The sequence below is a fragment of the Anolis carolinensis genome, chromosome 2 (genome assembly GCF_035594765.1).
Source record: "Anolis carolinensis isolate JA03-04 chromosome 2, rAnoCar3.1.pri, whole genome shotgun sequence".
NCBI lineage: Eukaryota > Metazoa > Chordata > Lepidosauria > Squamata > Dactyloidae > Anolis > Anolis carolinensis.
In genome coordinates, this window is record NC_085842.1 from 204,651,319 (window position 1) to 204,675,859 (window position 24,541).

Sequence of the window (24,541 nt, forward strand, 5' to 3'; positions counted from 1 at the left end):
ACTGGACTTAACATCAGGGGAAAACCTTTACCTTTACCTAGTCCCCCAGCACTAAGAAATATAGAATAAAATGTTGACATTTAATACATAAATAAAGCTGCTTCTATGTAAAAATCTAAATGGATATTTATTTACAGCAAATGTTTCTGTGGCAATACTTTGCTTAGATCTGTTTGTGTTGAAAGAACAATGCAAACAGCATTTTACAAGGGTATGGCTCTCTTCAAGGCAAACAAAGGAAGCATCACTTTCATATCTGAAATTGGTGCTTAGGTAAACTGGGCATCAGAGAGCTGTAAGGTTCACCCTTTACAGTCATAAAGAAATGGAAAGAGTACCCTTCTGATACATTAGCTGCAATGTAAATTTGTGAGTGAAGCACAGACAGCTATGTTTTTTGCTCTAACAGAGTAGACAAAACTGTTGCCTTCTGAGAGAACAGAATTGTGTCTGGATCTGCACTGTCATATAATCCAGATTATCAAAACAGATAATCCACATAAACTGCTCTGAACTGGATTATATGAGTCTGCACTGCCATACAGTCCAGTTCAAAGCAGATAATCTGGATTTTATATGACAGTGTAGATGGGGGCCTGTGTGACATTACTCCCCCTTCCTTACTTTTGGGCAGATGACTTTAAATAACCAGCCATTCATAAATTTGCAAGGATTAACCTGTCATTTTCTAAAAAAAATTGGAAAAAAGTGGGGGTTTTTTTTGTTAAAGTTCATAGACTATTGGGTTGTTCTGCGTGATTCCACCCATGAAAGCCTTCTGCAACACATTAATAGACTATTACTAACTACAAAACTGGATAATGGAAGTTCTTGAATATTTTTATCCAACGATCCTTGGATAATGCTTTGGAGGCAGAACATGAGAATCTCCAGGGAATGTTGTCTCTACTGTGATGCAGCTTCCTTCTTTAAACTAATGTGATCCCTTGATCAAACCTGGGAGAGCAAAAAGTGGTGAGGATGTCTACAGGAAGAATTTGGGAAGGCAAGAAGAGCACTGTGGTTCATCCAGCTCTTTATAATGTCAACAGGGCCTTAGACATTGAAAAAAAATAGCTCCTTGTCTCACACTGAAGATGAACCTCAGTCACAAAGCCAACATTTGTATGGACGCAGACAAACTTATCTAGCTTCCTAATAGCTGCTTAACATGACAACAGCACAGGAGCTTTGTAGGAGATGGTTTTTCTAGGTTTGGTATTGCTTATTCTTTCAAATAGTCTCCTTTGGGCAATGGACACAGGATGAATGTGACAAATTGGTGTTTGGGATTACTTTGCTGTAAATGCGGAGTGATCTATTGACTCTGGAATAGCTTTGGATCCAATGGTTGAAGTAGTTTTAAGAGAAGAACTAGACTTTAAAATAGTGGCTGGCGTTCTGTACCTGGCTTGCGCTGGGCGTCCTTAGAATCACCCCGCACCCTGTGGGGTTAGATTTACTTCGGTTCACCCCCTTGGTTGGAGTTAAAACTCTGCAACCAACCTTCCACTGCCCCTCTGCATTTGGTTTTCACAGTGACCTCAGTCCATCACTGTGGGGAGCCCCTCTGGCTCTCCTTCGGGCAAAACAAGGCTGGGCCCTGAGGGTGCCTCAGGGTCCCTGTGCGTTCGCCATGTTGCCACTACCGGAAGTCATCTAAAAAATCAATGTATGTATGTAGGTATGTTTCTTGGTTGGTTTGTACCACAAAAGCTCCTATATGGCATGAAGGATCTGGACCAAACTTCGCAAACAGATTTTTCATTATCCAATTGAAAGGAATTGAGGCATTCCAAATAAAAATTTGGCCCTTTCAGTTTCAAGGCCCCAAAAAGTAAGGAAAGATATCTGAAGCGATCAGCAGCAACCACAAGAGGGCAGTAGAGGGATAGAAAGGCTACCTCAGAGGAGGGAGAGGTAATGATTAATGAAAGAGTGCTAGAGCATCACCAGGGACATCATTTATGAGGTACTCAGGCTGGATCGACACTCCTTATAATCCAGTTTCAGAATGTGTATTAAATGTATCAATCTGGTTGATAGAGCAGGGTAGACTGATATAATCAAGTTCAATGCAGTTATTTATTTACTTATTGAGTCAGAAGCAAATTGAGAATACAGTTATAATGCATTAAAAACACCACAAACAAAGTTAAAAACTTGGGATTATGCTAAATTTCCTTTGACCAGAAGCTGGCCATATGGAGTGCCTCTAGTGTCGCTGTAAGAAGGTCTTCCGCTATGCATGTGGCAGGGCTCAGGCTGCATTGTAGTAGGTGGTCTGTGGTTTGCTCTTCTCCACACTAGCATGTCATGGACTCCACTTTGTAGCCCCATTTCAGTTACAATCTGAAACTGGGTTATAGGGCAGTATAGAACCAGCTTCAGAGTACCAGAGCATTCCCATGGAGACATTATGAGGGAGACCTTTTCAGAGGGTCATGCAAACATGGAAGTGAAGTAGAGAAGTGAGGAAGGAGACAGATGGTGGTCCCTCTGACACCCAGGCAGTGCCAGGTGTATATACTAGTTTGCACATGTTTGATAAAAATATGTACAAAGATGCATATATTTCAGAAACTTCAGTATATAAGATGTATATTTAGGGAAATATATTTGGGGGAATTATATGGAAACAAAGGGTATTCATGCAGATTAAGTGGCAAGAAGACAAGACAGACATCTGAATTAAACACAAGCAAAATTGACATGGAGCTAAACCAGTGGTTCCCAACCTGTGGTCCATAGACCACTAGTGGTTCCAAAGAATTAAAATATGGTCCATGGCCTCACCGTTACTATACCATTGCAATGAGAGTGACTGGTCTCTCAAAATCCTCTTATAGTGCCAAGGCAACGGGGATGTCAGGAGGGGAGAGACTGATTACTTTTGAAAGGCATAACAAGCCTCCTGACTGCTGCTGCTTCTCCTCCTCTTCCCTCTATGGTGCCTGGAAGTGGGGGCATCTTGGTGTCTTCATTTTTAGGCCTGTTCCTGGAGTTATTTGGGGTGCTGATTCAGAAAATTGCATTGGATAGATCACATCAGCTCTAGATTATTAAATATGGTTTTCTGTGGGCAAGCAGATGGCGACTACTGGGCGGCATATGTTCTGTATCAGAATCTAGAGCTGATGTGGTCTATGCAATGCAATTTTTTGTGTCAGCCTCCCAAATAACCAAACTGAATCTAAAGTTGGCCAAAAACAGATTCGTAACCCTTTTGGTACTAATGTTGGAGAATGGTACCTCTTCAAGTGGTCCTGGTCAAAGTGGTCACTGGTCAAAAAGGAATCACTGAGCTAAACAGAGAGATTCATGCCTCCTTCTATAAGAGTAGCTCCGTTGTTGTGCCACCTGGTACATTTTTGTCTATAATTAAAGGAACTTCAGATTTTCTTGAACTTAAAAAAATTACTTTTATTTTTGGAACCAATAAAATTATGGTAAATATTTACAAATAATTATCTCACATAAAGGTTACATAAAATCAAAATGTTCACAAGTAACAGTCACTCTCATGAAAAGACACACAGATATTGAAACTACGCCAATCTTATTGCATGTTTCTTCAACTAATCTAAAATAAAATGTTTTGCAGTCAACCATTTAACTTAGAATAAAAATCACAAAGTCCAGTATTGACATGAAAATTCAGAACCAAAGCAAAAAAGAAATCAACATCTTCCCCAAAGGCCCCTCCCTTTGACCCACCTCTTAAACACCCACCCAGCTCCAAAAAAAATAACCCAAACCCCCAAACGAAATAAAACAAAACAAAATATCCGACATCTTTGGCAAATTGGCACTGCTGTCATTACATTCAAATATTATTACACACAAAAGCAACACACAGCACTAAGAAAAAAACACCAAGATTTCAAGTCAGTTCTTTTCCTACTAGAAAAAAAGAATACAAAACATACACATTTTAAGAAGCAATTTTATCTGTGTGGAGACTGATTCATCTCCTACGTTCAAAGGCAATTCAATTGTGGATTTTTTTTTGTTACTTATTTGTTTTGTCTATTTTGTTGGTTTTTAAAAGTAAGCTTCTAAACAGCCATCAGAGACTTTGGTGAATACAATCAACATTTATTTCTTTTATGCTGGATATCATTAATACAAACAAGTCTGTCTTTGAGAAAAAGTAGCATTCGTTCAGAAAGGGATTCTATTTGCAATGGAACATGGGGTTTTTTTTTCTTCTTCTGTGTTTTCAAAGGCCGCTAAAAAGTGACAAACCAGGACAGTGTTTCTTCCAACATAAGGCTGAGCAAAACAAAGGGAAGATTGAAGGCTTGTTCATGCATTATATTTTTGCAGAATTCATTCTGGAGGAAAATTAAATGTATACTTTATTAGTTACCATCTGTTTGCATTGGCCAGGATCCAAAGCACAGTGCAACTAGTTCTACTCTCCTCCCTCAAGTGGGCTTTGTGTTCATGTTTCTCAGGCAGCAGTCTCCAATGTCTGGTGGCAAACAATGTTTAAAACTGAGGAGGACATTCAAAAGCAAATTGTGAGATAGTATGGTTTCTAAATAGATCTTCAAAGGAAGATCTACCTGCACACCCAAGATCTCAGATGTACCTAAGCACAGCTCTCTGGATGCCAGGCATTAAAAGGCCCCCATCACCTCCATACAAGAGTCTCCTTGTCACAGATATATTTCCTCCACAGATTTCTTTAAGAAGGCATTGTAGCTTCCTAGAGTTAAGATGCCACTGGCAGTCCCCGAGTTACAAACATCCTACTTAGAAGTAACTTATAGTTAAGAAAGGAGGTGCAACAACAGGGAGAGATCTACTCATAGGAAGGGAAATCCCCTCTTGAAAGGGTTATCATGGGGGAAAGGTGTCTCCACTGAAGCTTTCTCACCAATCCTTGTTCCACAACAAGCCATTTTTTTCAAAATCCAATTACCACAGGGACAGAAAGTAAGATGAAATTTTCTGAACAGGAATAGATAAGAATTATACTTAAAATGTATCTATTCCAACTTAGATACAATTCAGCAAGAACAAACCTACAGAACCTATTTTGTTTGTAACTTGGGGACTGCCAGTAATTGTCTTCTGATACAAAAACCACAAAGTGAAAATGTGTGCATAGCATACCAGCTCGCTCATGGGTTTTGCCTTATAACACCAAGAGAAAAATCCCTAACATTGTCAGTGCAGACTTGGGAAATAAACTGGGGGAAAGACTGGTTATAATGGGCTTTGGGTCAGCTCTGAGGGAATCTGAGTGTGCAAGCATGTGTATGTATGTATATGGCATGTACACACGCTCACAGCTCCACCATACATCGGCCATAAAAATGCTCTGCTGTCACCTTTTGTATATAGTAATTAAGATGGGGCATTGATTATTCCAAATATTTAACTTGCCATTTGCATAAATATAAGAAAAGAGTTGTATTAAATTGCAGTCTGACCTAAAAAATAAATACATCAGTTTAGAGGCTAACACTTATTTTTATTCCAAGGGAAATGGGGTGGTGAGAAAGAATCTGCTGGATTCACTTGATGTGTTTGGCTGATGACGAAACACATCAAGTGAATCCATTGAATCATATGCTTAAGACAGTCTTTAATCAGTGTGGCTGTAAATACAGCCATAAAATATGGCTGCTCTTCCAGAACAAGGGAAACCCCATAGGCAGTGTGCTTGGATATCAATGAAACAATACTGGTTATTTTACTATATAGAATTAATAACCCACATTTCTTTTGCCTAAAGTTTTATTTTAAAAGTTAATTTCCTTTTTTACAGAATGAAAGCTTAAATATTGGCACAAAATACTTGTGGGGGAACTGATAATTCAGATTCTAAATTAAAGAGATTTATCAAGTTCTGTTTTATATATTCTGTCTAGACTGCTTGGAAACTTACAATATTTTTTGCTATAAAAGAATCCTAACTAGGGTAATGGTGACTTAAAACTGACTTTATAATATGAAATATACTTTCTTTCTTTCTTTCTGAGAAATGATAGGTTGGATTCAGACCAAAGCTGGATCCATGCTGCTAAATAATGCAGTTTGAACTGCACTACCTGGTCAGTGTAGACCCATGCAGTGCATTGAAGTACATTATATGATTCTACACTTGTAATGCAGTTCAAACCATTATTTGGTAGTGTAGATCCAACCTAAGGCATGCTTAGAGCAGAACCACTGAAGTTAATGGAGTAAAAGTCCTATGGATTTCAGTGGGTCGAACTCTAAGCGTAGTTCATGCTTGGAATAGACCCACCAAATGTTTGGGTTTAACCCATTATAATTAATGCAGTTCCCCAGGAAAAATATTTGAGATCAGACAAAGAGAAGAAAAAATAAACCTCAAAAGAACTGGAGATGTTTCAGATAAGCATCCACTCTTTCTAGGGCTTATCAAAATAGAGTCACACCTCCAAATCTTTTGAGAGTGGCCGATCAATATTCAACAGATATGAAAACTGGAAGGAATTTTCTAGAGCGAGTGGTTTCAGGCCTAGAGCTAGTTGCAACTAACCTTCCTTTCTTCTGCAGTAGGATTCTTTTAATAATGTTCTGGACTGGAGAGAGCACATCTGCTAAATTTTCTTTAAAGCATGCCTAGAAGGTTTCTTTAAAACTTAAGTCCCTTTGATATGTGATTCCCTAAGAAGTAGTAATCTGTTATGAAAACAAGGCAGGGAGAGAGCCAGGATGGTGTAGTGGTTTGGGTGTTGAACTAACATCCCAGAAGACTAGGGTTTAAATCCCCATTTAGCCATGGAAACCCACTAGGTGACCTTGAGTAGATCAGACTCTCTCAGCCTCAGAGGAAGGCTGACCCCATGACAGATTTGCTCAAGGGTACCATAAATTGGAAATAACTTGGGAGGCACATAACAACAACAAAATGATATTTTACACAAGCATCTAATTTGGTGCTATGTGCATGAACTGTATCTGTTGTTGGCCCCTTTGGATGATAAATCAGTGTCCCCTCAAAACTCTTTCCATCTTGCTGGAATTTCTCCCATATGTTTCTTTGAACTTGCAGTGATTGGATTTAATGTACTGCAATATTTGTATCCTATGCAGGGTTTATGTTATCATATAGCATCTCCTTTTCCTATCATTTAAATGCTAAAGGAAGGTTCACTATATAAGTTAGAAATTCATCTGAAAAGAAATATGTAAAATCGTCTAATTATATTTTAGAGAGCCAAACTTTATACTCACTGGAGGCTGTCAAACACTTAGTGCTGTGATAAGAGTTTCTGATCTGGAGAAGAGAAGCAGCAGAGAGATACAACATGTCTTTCACCCACAATGTTTTACAATAATTTCCTAGCTCTTTACTCCCTGCCATGTCCAATACATATCAGGAAACTTTAGCAGGTGGGAAACAGCACAAGGAGAGCAGTTTAGCAGGCAAATTGCTGTCTGTTGGTGGAAGTTAAGCATACTCCTTCCAGTGGGGTTCTCTCTTCCAAAGTGTATCTTCTTACCAACTCCACTGAGATGTTAAGGAATTAATCACAGTGCTGAACCCTATGCACCTTGAACACATTCTTCACCTCAGACAATTCTTTCAAAGTTTAGACTAAAACTCAGAACAGATTCACCACTCCTACCCTGTTTTCCCAAAAATAAGACATCCCCTGAAAATAAGACCTAGTAGAGGTTTTGCTGAATTGCTAAATATAAGGCCTCCCCTGAAAGTAAGACCTAGAAAAGTTTTAGTTTGAAAGCATGCCCGACGCCCACCAAACAGAACACCAGAACATGCAGGATTGGTAAATGTACACACCAGTTGTATATAGAAATAATGGTGGTAACAAGAAATTATTGATAGTTTGGTTATGTTGGTTTGTGATGACAACTACTGTACAGTATATAATTAATGTTCTTTTTTTGTTCAATGATAAATGTGAATTCTTCTTCATGGAAAAATAAGACATCCCCTGAAAATAAGACATAGCACATCTCTGGGAGCAAAAATTTATATAAGACACTGTCTTATTTTTGGGGAAACACGGTAGTTACATGGGGACCAAAAACTGCCTTCTGAATCCACCCTAGTTTTCCTTTTGTCCAGAAAGCCCATCCTTAGTTGCATGCTTTTAAAAAAATGCTGGTTAAAATGGTCTTTTTTGAGCTAAGGGAATTTCATGGCATCACAAGTGATTGATGTCCATCCTTTGCTATCGTTTGTAAACTTCATTCTGTGCCTATAGGGTGCATAAAACATTGAACAAAATGCCACAGGACTATTAATCCCCTTTCAAATATCAGGGTGATAATCTACACAAGGAATGATGCAAACCTATTCTGGGTAAATGTACATCCTCTTCAGCTAAGAACATTTCCGGTGGCCCATATTATTTTAATGTATCCTGAAGCGTGGTCCTAAAAATGTCTTCTTTGAACTCTACAAATATTCCAAATGACACAGATTTTCGACCAGAATTGCTTAAGACCTCCTCCCCCTCCTTTTCATATGTTGAGCGTGTAATAATCTTAACACAGTTAAAATAGCTGCAGGAAGTGCTGCTAACTCTGCCTTTTAGGCTCTACTGCTCCTTGATTTGGATGCCAATATCCATATTTTGGGCATGGATAGCCACAAGGGAAAGGTATCCATGGTTAGATTTCCATGGGAGCTACAGATTCCACTTACAATGGAATCCAAAGAGTGAGCACATTCTCCTTGATGACAGCAATACTCAACATATGGATGGGTTTCAGGGAGCTGTTGGCCCAGGACCTCCAACATTTTAAATAACATTAAGAGAGACTTAGGATGCATTTAAACTGTGAAAATAATGCAATCTGATTTTAACTGCCATGGCAGTTTGTAGTTTGGTGAGGCACCAGAACACTTTGGCAGAGAAGGCAAAAAACTTTGTAAAACAACAACAAACCCCATAGCATTGAGCTGTGGCAATGTAAGTGGTGTTCAACTGCATTAAATCTAACCTTAGCTTAGTTTTCATATTAGTTTTAGTTCACCATGGCTCGTGAAAATAATTATCACTTCGGGCCATATACAACCAGTTTCTACATATATTCTAATTCAATCAGCATAAGGCTTCGTGTGTTTTTTGGAATTCTTTCTTTGAACTTAAAGCCAGAAAGTGTGTGAGAGCACTAAGTGTGGTTAAAAATAACTGTAAATCAATATTCAGGAATTAAGGTGGAACTAACTGTCCATGTTTGTCATTTGTTCATATGGTCAGTGCTAACATATGGAACATATTAGACTGTCAAGTATGTAGAAAGAACATTAGCCCCAGAAATAGCCACAATGAATGGTAACCTGGTTCAGAGTTGTGTTAAAGCTTACTAAATTCTTGGAATCAGTGCACCAATAACAAAACACATTTTGCAATGTGTTTCAAAATCATCATGTTTTCCACGTTGCTGTGTTTGATGCTAAACCACTCTAAACACAAAGAAGCAAGTTATTTACATTGGTGCTTTGTCATTTGAGCTGACCAATCTTTTTCCTTAATGCCCCTTTCTTAAAATGAAACCCAACCGATATGGTCCGTTTTGGAGTCACACATCCAGTTACAATTTGCAGTAAAGAGAGACATCCAACAGAGACTGCTGAGCACTGAGAACTGCTCCTCTTCCCTTGACATGGCTAAAAGCATCAGGGAGAGCTAGTCAGTCCAAAAGCAAGACGGCAGTATGTAACCCAAGGCTACTGTATCTTGCAAGCCACTGGGAATGTCAACAAAACCAATTCTTTGTTTGCTCTTTTTTTTTTTTTTTTTTAGAAAAACAGGAGATTCAGTTAAGGTCACTCGAATTTTGTTAATGAAAAACAGGAAGTAATGCACAGTTCACCTAGCTGGAAGAATAACAATCCAATCATTGTGTGGGTCTGTGGGGATGTTTTCTTTTAACCTTCCTTGTAGTCCAATTTCTGCAGTTGCATTCTAGATGATTCCAGGGGTGTCATCCGGCATGTTACGTTTAGTAAGTGCCTCTTGGTTCCTTGTGTCAGTGACGATCATAAGCAGCAGCGGCTGCCGGGGGTGCTGCTCCACGGGCTGCAGCACTGTAATAGTAAGGAGAGCCTAGAAGAGAAGAGACACCATGGTAGAAAAGCCCCAAGGATTCTACTCAGTCAAGCAAACAAAGCATTAGAAAAGGGACTATTGGAATCTGACAACCTCTACAGTGTCTTTTTTACCATGTTTTCCCAAAAATAAGCCCTAACTAGAAAATAAGCCCTAGAATAATTTTTCCAAATGCTCACAATATAAGCCCTACTCCCAAAATAAGCACCAGTTAAAATTGTCAGCCAGCCAGATATATTTACCGGTAGCACATACATTGTAACACATGACGAATGTATTGAAGTAAATAATAATAATAATAATAATAATAATAATGATAATAACAACAACAACAGCAATATAAATAAATAAGTAAAAAAATATTATTGACAGAATATTATGACAATTTTCCAAAATATGACATTTGAATAAAGGTAGATTTTTGTACATAAAAAAGATATTCCCTGAAAATAAGCTCTAACATGTAATTTGGAGCAAAAATTAATATCAGACCCAGTCTTATTTTCAGGGAAATATGGTAGCTCCCTGCATTGAAACTATATATATACTAAACCTAACAGATTAGTTGCTTCATTTTATTTACATCAGGGCCACAAAACTTCTGTGTCAGAAACAAATCAAAGTACCTAGAGCTAAGTATCAATTACCCTACTTCTCCAAATCTTCTGAATACTAACCAGAAATAAGAAGCTTACCACATCCCACTGTTACCACTAAGTTTATGGGGAAAAGTATAGGGAAAAAATTATAGAAGTGATGTGTGTTCATAGTCAAAAGTGAGGTGCGCATTAGATTCAATGGTGTGTTATAATTGTGCATATAAACCTGTCTGCAATTCTAACTGGTCTCATTCACATGGCCTTCAAAACCCCCCTTTGCTTTTGAAGACCTCATGAATGAGGGCTTTGTTGGGAAGCTACTGTCTGTCCATCATACCAAAGCTGGCGAGTTCACCAGCCTTGGCCTAATGGAGGTGCATGGCTTCCCCTTGCCTACTGGCCATTCCTTGATAAACAAGAGAGCCTGAAACCCATGGAAGCCTTTGAGTTTACAGGACTCAGTCTTCTTGTTAATCACATACATGTCACGAAGTTCAATTAACAGTCACAATTACAGTCATTCATAAGCCTAGTTGGGTCAGGATCCATGCTAATAGGAACATCAACAATATCTAGCTGAATAAACAAGGAGGATCAAGTGAGCATATAAAACAGTCAGGGAGAGAGCATCCTAGAGACAGGCAAACAAGATTAGCTGATATGAACATGCAGTTTCAGGCTGCAATCAACTAGGTAAGATACAATCAAACAAGTTTCAAGGAACAGCAGAAGTTCTTAAGAATGATTGGAGAAAAAAATCAAGAAAGTAACAACAACAGCACAAAAGAGCAGTAGAGGTATTACCAGGCCATCCAAGTTAGAAACTGGCCAGTGAATAACTGACGGGTTGGACAAATTGAAATACCACAACAAAAATGTTTGGACCAACAGCCTAATTGCTGCCACCCTGTTGCATTTTTCCTTCCATGTAAGAAAACAGTGGGTGAACTAGTTTGACTAGAATATTTCTCTGTTTCAATCTAGCTTTCCTTATGCAATGAATTTTGCCATGAATCAATATAACATCTATTAGCTGTATTTTTTAGTGAAATGAACCTTGGAGAACGGCACTATGTGTTTCATATGTTAGGGACTGCATTCCAGAAGCAGACAATCAGTATTTTTTTTTAAAAAGCCCTACATACCTCATAGTTCAAATGAACCAGGCCTAAGATCATTAAAGTGTATGTGAATATATATTCTCCAGTAGTTTGGTTTTTTAAAATAATAATAATAACAAAAGCTCTTTCCAAATTAATAGTATATAATCTCTCCATACAGAAAAAAAGCAATGAAATTGCTAAACACCAACACCCTTCCATGTCATGGAGCATCTCCTGACAGCTTTAGAGGGAGAGAAACAGGGAGAAATCAATACTGCCCTGACAGATATCATGGAGAAGTCACAAAGTTCAAGACAAGTGTAAGGGTCCAATATCTCAAACAGATGAGCATTTGGAAGAAGACTAGAGCCACCACTGTACGACACTGATGAAAAAGACTTTCGATATAAAAAAGGCAGGCAATTGGCATATATTTCAAAATAGGAAAGATCTTTGCCAGATGCCCTGCCTGCCATAATTGGAGCAAGAATAAATAAATAACATGTTTCTAAATAAGTAACATGTTTTAGAATGTTGATAACTGATAATATATTGGTTAAATATCAGCTTCAGATATTGGTTAAATATTGGCTTCAGAAGCCAATGGATCAGTACACTTGTTGCAGATGAAAAAAACCCACTTGTTCTAATAATCATCAGTAAAAACAAGGAAATTCTTTTAGCCTATTTAATTTTAGCACATATATTTGGGCATGCATTTTTGTAAGATGTTATGCGACATCACGGTAGCATTTCAATCCATGTTGGATTTGGCTGAAGGCCAATACTTTGGTTGCAGCTCACTATAAGCATTAGGAAGTGACTCAAGTGTCGAACACAAACAATTTCCTGGATGCTGCAGCACAACTAGTACTTATTTGATTACCATATCATTGATTAAAATGTTTATCTTTTACCCTACATCAGATGATTTGAGGATTATCCAAGCATCTTAAGTGTTTGTTAAAACAATAAAAATGTTAAAACAATTAAAAACAATCTACACAATCTAAAACCATTGAAAACCATTTAGAAGACAATAGAATGAGTATCCCTTATTCAAAATGCAGAAGTGTTTTGGAATTTTTTGGAATATATGTGCATAATGAGATATTTTGGAAATGGGACCCATATCTAAATACAAAGAAGCCCCGGTGGCGAAGTGCATTAAAGCACTGAGCTGGAGACCGAAAGGTCCCAGGTTCAAACCCCGGGAGCGGTGGGAGCAGCCGCTGTTAGCTCCAGCTCCTGCCAACCTAGCAGTTCGAAAACATGCCAATGTGAGTAGATCAATAGGTACCACTCCGGTGGGAAGGTAACGGCGCTTCATGCAGTCATGCCGGCCACGTGACCTTGGAGGTGTCTACGGACAACACCAGCTCTTTGGCTTAGAAATGGAGATGAGCACCAACCCCCAGAGTCAGACATGACTGGACCTAACATCAGGGGAAACCTTTACCTTTACCTATCTAAACACAAAAATTCATTTATGTTTCATATTCACTTTATACACATAGCCTGAAGGCAATTTCATACAATATTTTAAATAATGTTGTGCATGAAAAAGGTTTGTATACATTGAACACCCACCGACCCAAAATATATCATTATCTCTGCTACCTATATGGGCAATTTGGGGGTTTGGAGTAATTTGGATTTTGGAATTCTGGATAAGAGATGTTCAACCTATATTTACCATATATAAGAACCAAAGTGCTATAGTGAGTTGAGCAATAGATCATGACTCTGGAGATCACAACAAAAAGAAAATCACATGATGTTGTGTGACTTTCAGCAGAGACCTCGCCCTCAGTGGAGCCAGCATGAGACCTCACCAGGAGGGCGATGCTTCTCCCATGTGATGGGGAAAGCGTCACTGATAGGGAGCTGTGCGCAGAGCGACGGATTCGCCCTGCTGCCCCTCTCCTTTATGGCAAAGCCTGACGATGCAGGACACTTCACCTGGCTTTTGTGATGAGGCCCTAAGTAAAGTGTTTGCACCTGTGGCTGCCTTCTGCAGAATTCTGGGGTTTGTAGTTTAGTGAGCTCTAGGACCTCTCTGGCTGAACAGTGTAAAGGCTCCTTCCTAAACTACAAACCCCAGAATTCTGCGGGAGAGCCACAGAATTGAAAGTGGATGCAAAAACTTTACCTACTTTCAAAATGCTAAGTTTCTATTGTGTGTAGTGGGGGGGGAGCCTTTTGTGATCCCAACATTGAGATAAGATGAGCCCATTTGGAGTCAGGACCCACCGTTTAAGAAGCTCTGCTCTAGATAAGTGTAAGATTGTATTTAGCCCATTGTATGCATGAAGAGTTGCTTTAAAATTGCAAATCAACCAAGGTTCCCATTCAGCGTGGAATAAGAACTCATCCATGTATCTTCCATACATATAACTCAGTGAGTGTCCTATAGAGACTGGGAGTAGGAGACAAATCTTCTGCATGTGGTCATATCAGGACGTAGCTCGGCATGTTGGATAATTTGCTCAACATCCAAGTTAAAACCCAGATTGTATTCACCATTCCACAGCTATGAGAACCATTCGCTACCCCTACATGTGAATGGGTAATCTCAGATGGCTCTGGATGTTATCTACTCACTTGGATGTGAGTAATAGTCCAACTTTCCTTTCTTTGCCTTTTATCATCAGCTCGCAGATTAGAACTACCTGTATGAATTACATTTTGATGCACAAATTACTCTGGATGAGGGCCAGAATTTTTCAGCAACACTTGTAAAAAACAAAATTACAAAAGAGCTAGCTGTTGACAGTATTATAAACCTGCTTTTAAAAACTCTTCAAGAGACAACTTTTTCCTTATTCTCCAAACTTTTCCTTCCATTCCATTCCTTACAATGTGATGCTTTTAACATAATATGGCCATTAAAATACAATTCTTCTCTGCAGCATTTTATATATTTCTTTAGTTGGACTTTCTCCCTTCTCAATTCACACTTGTGCGGTAAAATCAAAAAGGCCTGTATTTAAAGTGAAAAATGAAAACATCACATTGCAAAACATTCACTCTTTCCTCCTGTCATTACACTCTCCTCTAGAATAAACTTGTCTATTCTTTTGTCATTTTTTCCTTTCTAATTCATATTATCATCAATTTATTTCTTGACACAGTCATTTCTGGCTCATACTTGTTCTCTAATCCTTTTATAGAAACCCACAGAAGTACTGATTCTAATCCTAATTGACTGGTTCCAAACCCTTTCACCTCATATGAAGCCATGCCAATATTGTCAATCTTTTGACCCTGTCCTCCGCAACAACAGCTATATATATAGCTCAGGTATATCCAAACGGGAGCCCTGTCAGGCTCACTTACATTTCACAATGTGCGCAAATCACATCAGTTCAGAAGAGGGAACAGTGCATCAAACAAGATCTGCCATGATCAACATCAAGTTGAAAGTAATGAGTGAAAATGGTAAAGAAGTTATTACAACAAACCAGCATGAAATTGAATCATTTTTCTTCATTAGAGTGTGTTGCTATTATCCACTTTTAGCATGTTTGTATTAAGTAGGCTTTAAGCACGCAAGCTTGCTAGGCTTCAGTGACTGAAACCTCTTGGGTGTCTGTGTGTGTGCATGTGTGTATGAGAGAGAGCAAACTAGGAAAGACGTTGCTATTTTATGCTATTAAACCAGACAGTTTTCTCAGTGACTTCTGAATTCAGTTAGTTCAAGGATTTCTTGTGTCCAAAAATTGGGGATTTGAAACCTCCAGAAGTATAGGAAGACATAATAATTGCAATTTCTGCAATACCAGGTGTGCCTGGTGCTGTACAAACCTAAACCTGAAACCAAGTCCTTGCCTAAAAGGGGATTGCAGTCAACTACACAAAAGGGAGAACATAAGGGACAATCAGAGATAAAGAGAGGTTTAAATGCATATATAATATATGGCTCAATCAAAATGTCTACATTTTAAATAACAGGCCTGGTTACTTTAAGAAAATTCAGAAGCAAATATCTGTGAAGTTTCAGTGACAGCTTCAATGAGTCTTTCCATACTGGAATCTGAAATTAAGGAGCCCGGAGTAATATGACACATGGCAGGTGCCAGTCAAGTCATGTAGAGAGCCATGGGAAGGCGCTCACATACCACCGTGATGGGTTACAGCCAACCCTGAACAGTACAAGCAGAACTATTGTGCTGAGATTACTGATATCAGTAACATGATTGATGTCATCTTTAGATGTTCCTATAATTGATGTGCTTATCAGATGAAAGTCCAAGTAGAAAAATTACCAAATGCATATCAAAATTTGTTAAATTGCTTTACTCTGACAATTGTTCCAGTTACTGTAGCCCTCAAGCATGGGGATTAAACAATGGTGTGGGTATCTATAATGAAATATAGCAGGACAAAGAAAAGTGCACTGAAACACTTAAACCAGTGGTTCTCAATCTGTCGATCCTCAGATGTTTTGGCCTTCAACTGCCAGAAATACTAACAGCTGGTAATATGGCTGGGATTTCTGGGAGTTGTAGGCCAACAGAGGCGGTCCAACCATAAGGCGAAATAGGCATTTGCCTGTGGCGCCATCGTCCCGGGGGCACCATCGTCCTGGGAGGAGGGCACCACTCTCCACCTCCTTCTCTTTCGGGCCTTCCAGCGGCCGCGCTGGACCTTCCGGCCAGCGCAGACCCACCTTCGCACCACGCAAGCCCACCTTTGGGGCCTTCAGAGATTGTGAGGTCTGTAGGAACTTGGAAGCTAGGTATGTGGGGTTTATATATCTGTAGAAGGTCCAGGGTGGGAGAAAGAACTTTTCTTTGAAGCAGGTGTGAATGTTGTAATTAATCACCTTGATTAGCATTTAATGGCCCTGTGGCTTCAAGGCCTGGCTTCTTCTTGCCTGGGAGAATCTTTTTTTGGGAGGAGTTAGCTGTCCCTGATTGTTTACTGTCTGGATTTCTTCTGTTTTCAGAGTGTTGTTCTTTATTTATTGTCCTGATTTTAGAGTTTTTTTTTAATACTGAGGGCTATCTGGGTTATCTAAGTCCACACTGCCCTATATCCCTGTTCAATGTTTAGTGCTAAATTTGCAAATATAGTAATTCCTACATAACATTACCATGTATTGAACTGCTTTTTCTATTGATTTGTTGTAAAATATGATGTTTTGGTGCTTAATTTTTAAAATCATAATGTAATTGGCTTTTCCTTTATACTTCCTTATTATCCAACATTTTCGCTTATCCAACGCTTTTATTTTTCAGTGATTGGTTTGGGGGGGGGGGCGCCAAAATTCTGTTCGCCTACACTTGAAAAATACCTAGGGCCGGCTCTGTAGGCCAAAACACCTGAACACCCACAGGTTGAGAACCACTAGCTTAAACTGTAGGCCCCAACCCCAAATGGGGTCCCCTTACCTCAAAGTTGGGGTCCTGAATTTTTTTTTCTTAATGTCACCTAGTGACTATTATAACTATTTACACAGTTGTGCAGTATTTACAGTGGACTCTGCAGAAGGTACTTCACCTGTACTTCATAAAAAGGGAAATCAGTCCATTTAGTAAGTCTTGCAAATGCTGATTTATCACTGTATGTTTAATTTTATACCTATTTTATACTCCTATATAACTGGGATCACACAAAAATTCCCCAGCCAAAGGGATCCCAGGTGGAAAAGTTTAAGAAGGCCTGCACTAAAGCATCTCTGGCTATGGAATAAACATTTTTAAGGAGACACAGGGGTCTGTGGTAAAGCCAAAGAATGTGTGTAAAATAGCAGAAAGGCAGCCCTGTCTTTCCAACATGCATGTAAGCAGCCATAATTTTTTTCAGTTTTTGCTATGGGAATTTATGTAGTGCCATTGTGTAACCTCAATGTGACCTTCTTCACATTTCAAATGTTTTAGTGTAGCCCCAATGTGGCCTTCTTCATAAAAGACAAGAATAAATCAATTGTTAAAACAATTAATATGGTCATTTATGTTTATTTCAGCATAGCTCCCGAAGAAGGCATAACAATTACATGAAGGCCAAATGCATTAGGCTTTTTACAAAACAGGATAATCATGAAATCTTTTCAAGGATAAAATATAACCATCAATAAGCACATGGAGATTTGTTCTTTCACTTTGGGGGGAAATGTTCAAGTGATATTAATGTATATGCATAGCCCATATTCTACTCTTTCTTTCCCCTTTATCTGTAATTATGCTTTTAAAAATCCTATGGAGGGAAAAGGCCAATATGTTAAGTTTGGAAGGTACTCGATTATGCTGCAGAGTTGTCATACACTACTCTCTATAATCCCATCCGTCACTGGCCTACTTCGTGGTTAGGACTGCACAATTGTTCACTTTTGCCTTCTTGTTAATTTGGCAAATTATTCAAAGACGTATAAGGGAGCTCTAACAAATGTTGGAAATAAGAACATAATGTTTGGACATTTCATTATATGGAAAGACACAGGAGTGTTGGAATCAAATAGATTTGATGCTGAAAGATAGTGTTAAGGTTAAACTTAAGATGGAACTGGAGTTGGATCTTTTGGGAATGCTAAACTCTCACTTAGAAAGAAAAACTGGGAATATTCTACAATATATAACTGCTTCAAGATCTGTACATGCTCAGAGATGGAAGCAATTAGAGTATTTCCTGAAGTAGAAGTGTGATCGCATTATTACTAAAAGGGAGTCACCTAATAAGGGATATCAACTATAGATAGATAGTGGGAAGTTTGTAGCTTTTTAAAAAGAAATGGTTGTTTAGTTGATAGTATGTAGTTATGTAGTTTTATACATCTAAATGGCTTGTTTGCATGTTTTATTTTGAGACTTTTTCAAATAAAAATTAACATTAAAATGTTTTAGAATTTTTTTTAGAAAATCTATTATGCTTAGCTTAATTACACATCTTACTTCAGTAACCACTGTAGGATATACTACTTCTGAGTGAATAAACAGAGTATATAGAAAGGTACAGAACAATTCTCACTAATGTGAAAAGAACTGAGAGCCTTTGAAGTATTTTATTGGCCAAAGACATTATCAGTAAAATATGTAGGTGTGCACCTGAGCAGAGTTCAGACTTTTCTCTATTTTGGGATGGAAAAGAACTTTGTCAACCATTTTCATAGAAATAGCCCCCTTTTTTTTTTTGCACTTACCAAGACATTTTGCAAAAAACTCTACACCTTGCCTCTAAAATTTGCTCATTTGTACAAACACTATATAAAATGTGAACAGCTAAAAAGAAGGATAAATGTGTACAAATAGTCCAGTCGATGGTGAAATTGGGTATACTACATAAAATGCAAAATCATTAAGCTTTCCATCCAAACCAGCCACGAAGTCACATGGCCTCTTTAAACAAAAGTGGAAAGGTAGTATAGGTGGGATTTGAAAAAATGCAATAAAATAAAAACAGAGGTTTTTTATGCCTTTAGATATACTAGGCCTTGTTTTTATTTGTAAAGAGTTTTGCATGGGATATTTTTAAAATGTGACAACATTCACAGTTCAATTTGCTATGATCCACTCCATTGGGTGAGAGTCCTTGTAAGCCATCAAATGAAAAATTATCAATCAGGAAATATCCATGTGAGTAACAGCCCCAAGAACTACCCTTCATGCCTTTTGTAACCTCACAGTTTGATCCCGAAATCTACTGTTTGGGACTTGGAATTTCACAAGCACATTGGAAATTGGCTTTGAGTAGAATCTTGGTTGAAATAAAACTGCAATAGAAAAGAGCTTCTGATTTTGGCAACAACACACCCTTCACTATAGCGTAGTAAATGGAAATTTTGCACTGTAAAAAGCAGTGTGACACCGAAAGCTGTAGCCCATCAATTGCTCCCAAAGGATTTGTTTAAGGGCAAGAAATGTGATGGGTAGAGCTTAGGTGGCTCAATTACTTAGGGACTCAATTACTTAAAACAAAGAAACTGAATTTTTAAAAATGACAAAAATTCAAAATTATTTCTCTGCTAGAGGTCGCACATAACAACCTTGCCATCCATAAATCTGAAAGTCTCTAAGGCACAATATCTCTCTGCAAGAGAGGTGACAATTAATTGGTATTTTACTTACCTCATCCACACAGATTATGCAGGAGAATTCTAATCACCATGTACTACACACATGTAAGGTCAGGGTGTGCCAGACTTTGACAGTGGTGTAAAATGGATGTTGCTTATTCTCCTTATTAAAATGAAGGAGGGGTGAGCTACTTGGGGATTTCCTATAGCAGAAGTCAAGGGCCCACAGAGAGATTTTTCAGAACCAATGGAATTCTGATTTACTCTGAAAATTGTATGTTACTAGAACATCGACTGCATGCCCCAAATCCTACATTTGTAAGAAAAAACAAAAATGGAATGGACAAAAGATTGAGTAGTCAGATATTGGAAGAAAGGCATTCATTTAGAACTATAGAGACTAGATTGCTTTTCTTTAACTGTATTAGCATCATGAATACTGCAGAATGTAGAGCAATAATGTATCCAGAGTCCAATATGAAGAAATATATCTTTGTTCCAAAGAAGAACTGTTCATGCATGGTCTATTCTCCCTCGCTTTCTCTCCCCTCCCAAAAGCACATTGTTCTGCAATGAAAGAATGAAACAATACTATTTGTTGTTTCTGTGGTCCAGACAGAACAACAAAAACCACACAGCTGTTAAAGGTGTTTAAGATAGTTGGAGGAATATTTCAACTTCCCAGAAGATGTATTTTTTAATTGTTGTTCTATTGTCAACTACAAGTAACCTGGAGCCCCAGGAGGGGGAAACACCTTACCCCATCACTGCTGAATGATCTCCCTGCACTGCTCAGGATGGATAGATGGATAGATAGCCCAGAAACTTTAATTTACTGATAAAGTTATATTTAGCCCTTTACCCCCAGCCCTGGCCCTATAGTCTGCTTTTTGCATAAGTCCATGCCCAGCCCTCTCTAGTTTGATCATGCCCACCACCGTCCTGGTTATTGGTTGTTGAAGTTGGTTTGATACACTTTTACAATGTGTTTATACCCTGCTGTTTTTAATTCTTTAATTGTTTTAATTAGACTGTTACATGTTATTATGTTTTTAACTGTGTTTTAGCTGGTAAATTTTGTTGTATGTTCTGGGCTTGGTCCTGCATGTAAGCCGCCCCGAGTACAACTCACAGCAATCATCAGGCTCACATACTACTTCTCCAATGTAGCTGCATGGTGTTTGAAATCTTCTTGTACTTTGGATTAATTGCCAGTCATCATGATCTGTGATGATCATTTGATGAAGCAAACCAGGTTCAAACTATGGTGGTGGTTTTTCTCAATCTAACAACAGTTTGAGATAACACATGATTCTAACGCAGTTCTAAACTGAACCCACCAATCGGTCTTGATTTGGCATTCAACATGCTAAGTTTATCTGTTTTAAAATCTTTCCTGGTATTCATGTCAGGCTGACTGGATGGCAACTTTTTGGGTTCTCTTTTTACCCCTTCTTGAAGATGGGGACAATGTTTGCCCTCCTTCAGTCAGCTGGGACTTCTGTTATACAGAAAGTCTCAGATTTTTGCCAATGACTGTGAGATTACTTCTACCTGAACTATCTTGGATGTAGTTCTTTTAATACCCCTGGATTAATTTGGCCATGGAGAACTTACTAAATTTAGAGTAGGTAGGTATTCCTGTACTACTCCTTAACCTATTCTGTGCTGCATTTCCCCTGTTACATCATCTGATTCATTTTCCCCTGGTTTAGCACTGTTTTCTTTCTTAGAAAAGACCAAAGCAAAAGAGGTGTAGAGTATTTCTGTCTTTTCTCTGTCTACTGTTAGTACATATCTATCTTCTCCATATTGTGGCCATACCATTTTCTTGTTACAGGCATCCTTTCAAATTCATTTAGTTACCTAAGTCAGTGCTTCTCAACCTGTGGGCCACAGCCCAGCAGTGGGCCACAAGAACAAAAATCTGGTCCGTGAACCTCCTTCCTCTTTATTTATTTTATTTCCATTCCTTTCCTTAGAGCTGACCATTGCATTGGATAAACAGCATCAGATCTGGATTATTAAATATGATTTTCTGTGGGCAAGCAAATAGAGACTACTGGATGGCATACGTTATGTATCAGAAACTAGAGGTGATGAGGTCTATCCAATGCAATTTTCTGAATTAGCATCCCAAATAACCAAACCAAATCTAAAGTTGACCAAAAACTGATTCGTTATTCTTTACTGCCTGGTACTGGTACTGATGTTGAAGAGTGGTCCCTGGCCAAGTGAGACCTTGTAAAAAAAAGTTGATAACCACTGCCGTAAGTCAGCAGGCAACCACATACATACCAATAACCTTGTTAAAGCTCAAATGGAATAAAGTGCTCAGAAAAACTCCAAACATAGGAAATCAATCACAGCCTTTACTGGACTTTCTGTAGAAAGGAGTCAAACCGGGAGGTCACCCTCTAGAATTCAGTTTGTCCCAGTTGTCCCAACTTGAATAGAAATGTATAGTATTAGATTTTTCTTAATTTACATTAAAGCTTTGTGATTGGTCATATGCAAAACACCATTACTTCATAAAATAGAAAAAATAGTTTTTTTGTTTTAAACCACATTGCACATGCGTATCTGGAAATACTCAGATAATAGAAAAGCTGATATACAATTATTCAAAAGGGGGGAGTGAACATTTCTACATAAATGAACAAAATTCATACAAAGATTGGTTGCCACCTCTTCTTGGGTCACATGTTTTAAACCGGCTCAGACCACACCGAAGAGCTTCTTATCTTAAATAGAGTATATATATTTTTAGATCTAGATACTAGCCCCCCCCTTTCTCTTGGCCTCTTTGGCGAAAACATGACATCAGCACAGAAGCCTGTCTCTGCATGCCTTTTTTTCTGGACAGCAACAACCTTAATAGAGTTTACTTGATGTCACTGTTTTGTTTTTGTTTTTTCATTGTGTAACCAGTTGTAAAAGCAGGATGAGGGTGTGATCTTACCTAACAATCCAGGATTAGGAAATCTCCAAGAGTCATTGTATGTTGAATATTGCGGGTGGCTGTATGGACTGCCAGAAAATTCACTCCCTAGATTAAAGAGAAAAGGAGACACAAAAACAGTAATAAGTTAAACCATGAAGACCAAGATTAAATAAATTAGAGACTGTTGAAAACATATTGCATTCTAGCAAGTACCCAAACATAAAAAATGAAATGTGAAGGACTGATGAGTGTGTGATGTAGTTGTAAAAACCTGTTCAGAAGAGAACATTAGGTACCTCAAGACTGTCACAGGTTTTTCTAGGCATTATATTTTCAGCTGTGTACTATAACTGGGGTTTTCATTTTGGATAATTTCTTATAAGCCAGCAGTAAATAAACCGAACTATAAAGAACATTCATTTTGGTGAGTAGAAATTCTGTGTGTGATTTTGAAAGAGTTAACTGTCCAAATAGCAATCTTTGTAAATTAAATTCAACAGCATGCAATTTCCATCTACCATTTTAAAAATTCCATCTCCCATTTTCAGCTTTTCAGTTTCTGATGTGCTCAAAAGACTGGACCACTAAACAGAACTTGTATATATTTCTTCCAATCTAGCAAGGCATGTGTGTAAACAGAAGCAATCCTCTACTTGTGTGGCAGTATTAGGATTATGAACAAGATAGGTTCTGTAGGTTTGTTCCCAAGTTAAAGTTGTATGTAAATTGGAACAGGTATATTTTTTACTTCAGCTTTCTTTTTAGTTTTGGATAGCATAGAAAAGAGGGCACCTTTGTCTCTGTGACAATTGTATTTTCAACATTTTGGCTTGTTGTGGAAACAAGGATTGGTGGGAAAGCTTCAGTGGAGACACCTTTTCCCATGACAACGCTTCCAGAAGTGAAGGTTAGATTTCCTCTCACTTTCTGTTGTCTCACCATTCTTAACTAGGAGTTGGATGTAAGTTGGATGTCTGAAATTCAGAGACTGCCTGTACTGCATAGTTTAGGTTAAAAGATACATTTAATTAGACCGATTATGGTGAAGGGAGTGGTCAGAAGGAGAGTCCCACCCCAGATGTCATTTCTTTGATAGCATTCTGGCACAGATGTAGATCAGGAGATTATCACACAAGTAGGTTGTGACACCATGGCATGATCAGGGACTATTAATTGATTCTGCTCATTAATAGCCGCCAATCAGATTTGTCACAGGGAAGTAGAAGACCAGTAACGAGTTGCACATGGCACTGCATGTCAGGAACCCTCACCACAGTTGATGGTCCGGCATTTAGTTGAAGGTGACTCAATGTTGCTTCTCCAAGTAATTTAACAATCACTGGTGTAATTGGTATTGTCTATCACAAAACCTTACTTGCTTGCTTTAGCAAACACCTATATAATATTTTTGTCAAGTGGGACATTTTGACAGGCATGCAGTATTAACAGAGGAGAGCCTTCAAAGAAGTAAAACCCTGTTTTTCACATGGAACCTATGTTGGTACATTCTAAGAAAAGGACTTCCTACAATTTTAAAGGAACGTGAATCTAATGTAGAGTTATAGAATCATGGAGTTGTAAGATGCCTCATGGGCCATCAAATCCAACTACTGCTCAGTGCAGGATCTCCAGCTAAAGCCTCAAGCAGGTTGTTGTCTAGTCTCTTTTTGAAAGTGTCCAGATAAGAGGACTCCACCATATTTCTAGGCAGTTAGTTCCATTGCCAAAACGCTCTTGCTGCTAAGAAGTTACTTCTAATGTTCAATCAAAATCTACTTTCCTGTAATGTAAAACTATTACATCTTGTC

General features: G+C 38.3%; 1 protein-coding gene across 4 annotated transcripts in view; it reads right to left on the reverse strand.

Annotated features, from left to right (window-relative positions):
- Positions 1–3,397: 3,397 nt before the first annotated feature.
- The window catches only part of pax5 (paired box 5), a 300,149-nt gene continuing 279,005 nt past the window's right edge, over positions 3,398–24,541 (reverse strand). For all 4 annotated transcript variants that reach the window (XM_062971568.1, XM_062971570.1, XM_062971569.1 and 1 more), the window contains 2 exons: positions 22,752–22,838; positions 3,398–10,070 (listed from right to left, as the gene is read on the reverse strand). In XM_062971568.1, coding sequence (XP_062827638.1) covers positions 9,994–10,070; positions 22,752–22,838 — 164 coding nt within the window. In that variant the 3' untranslated portion in view covers positions 3,398–9,993. The remainder of the gene's footprint in view (positions 10,071–22,751; positions 22,839–24,541) is intronic.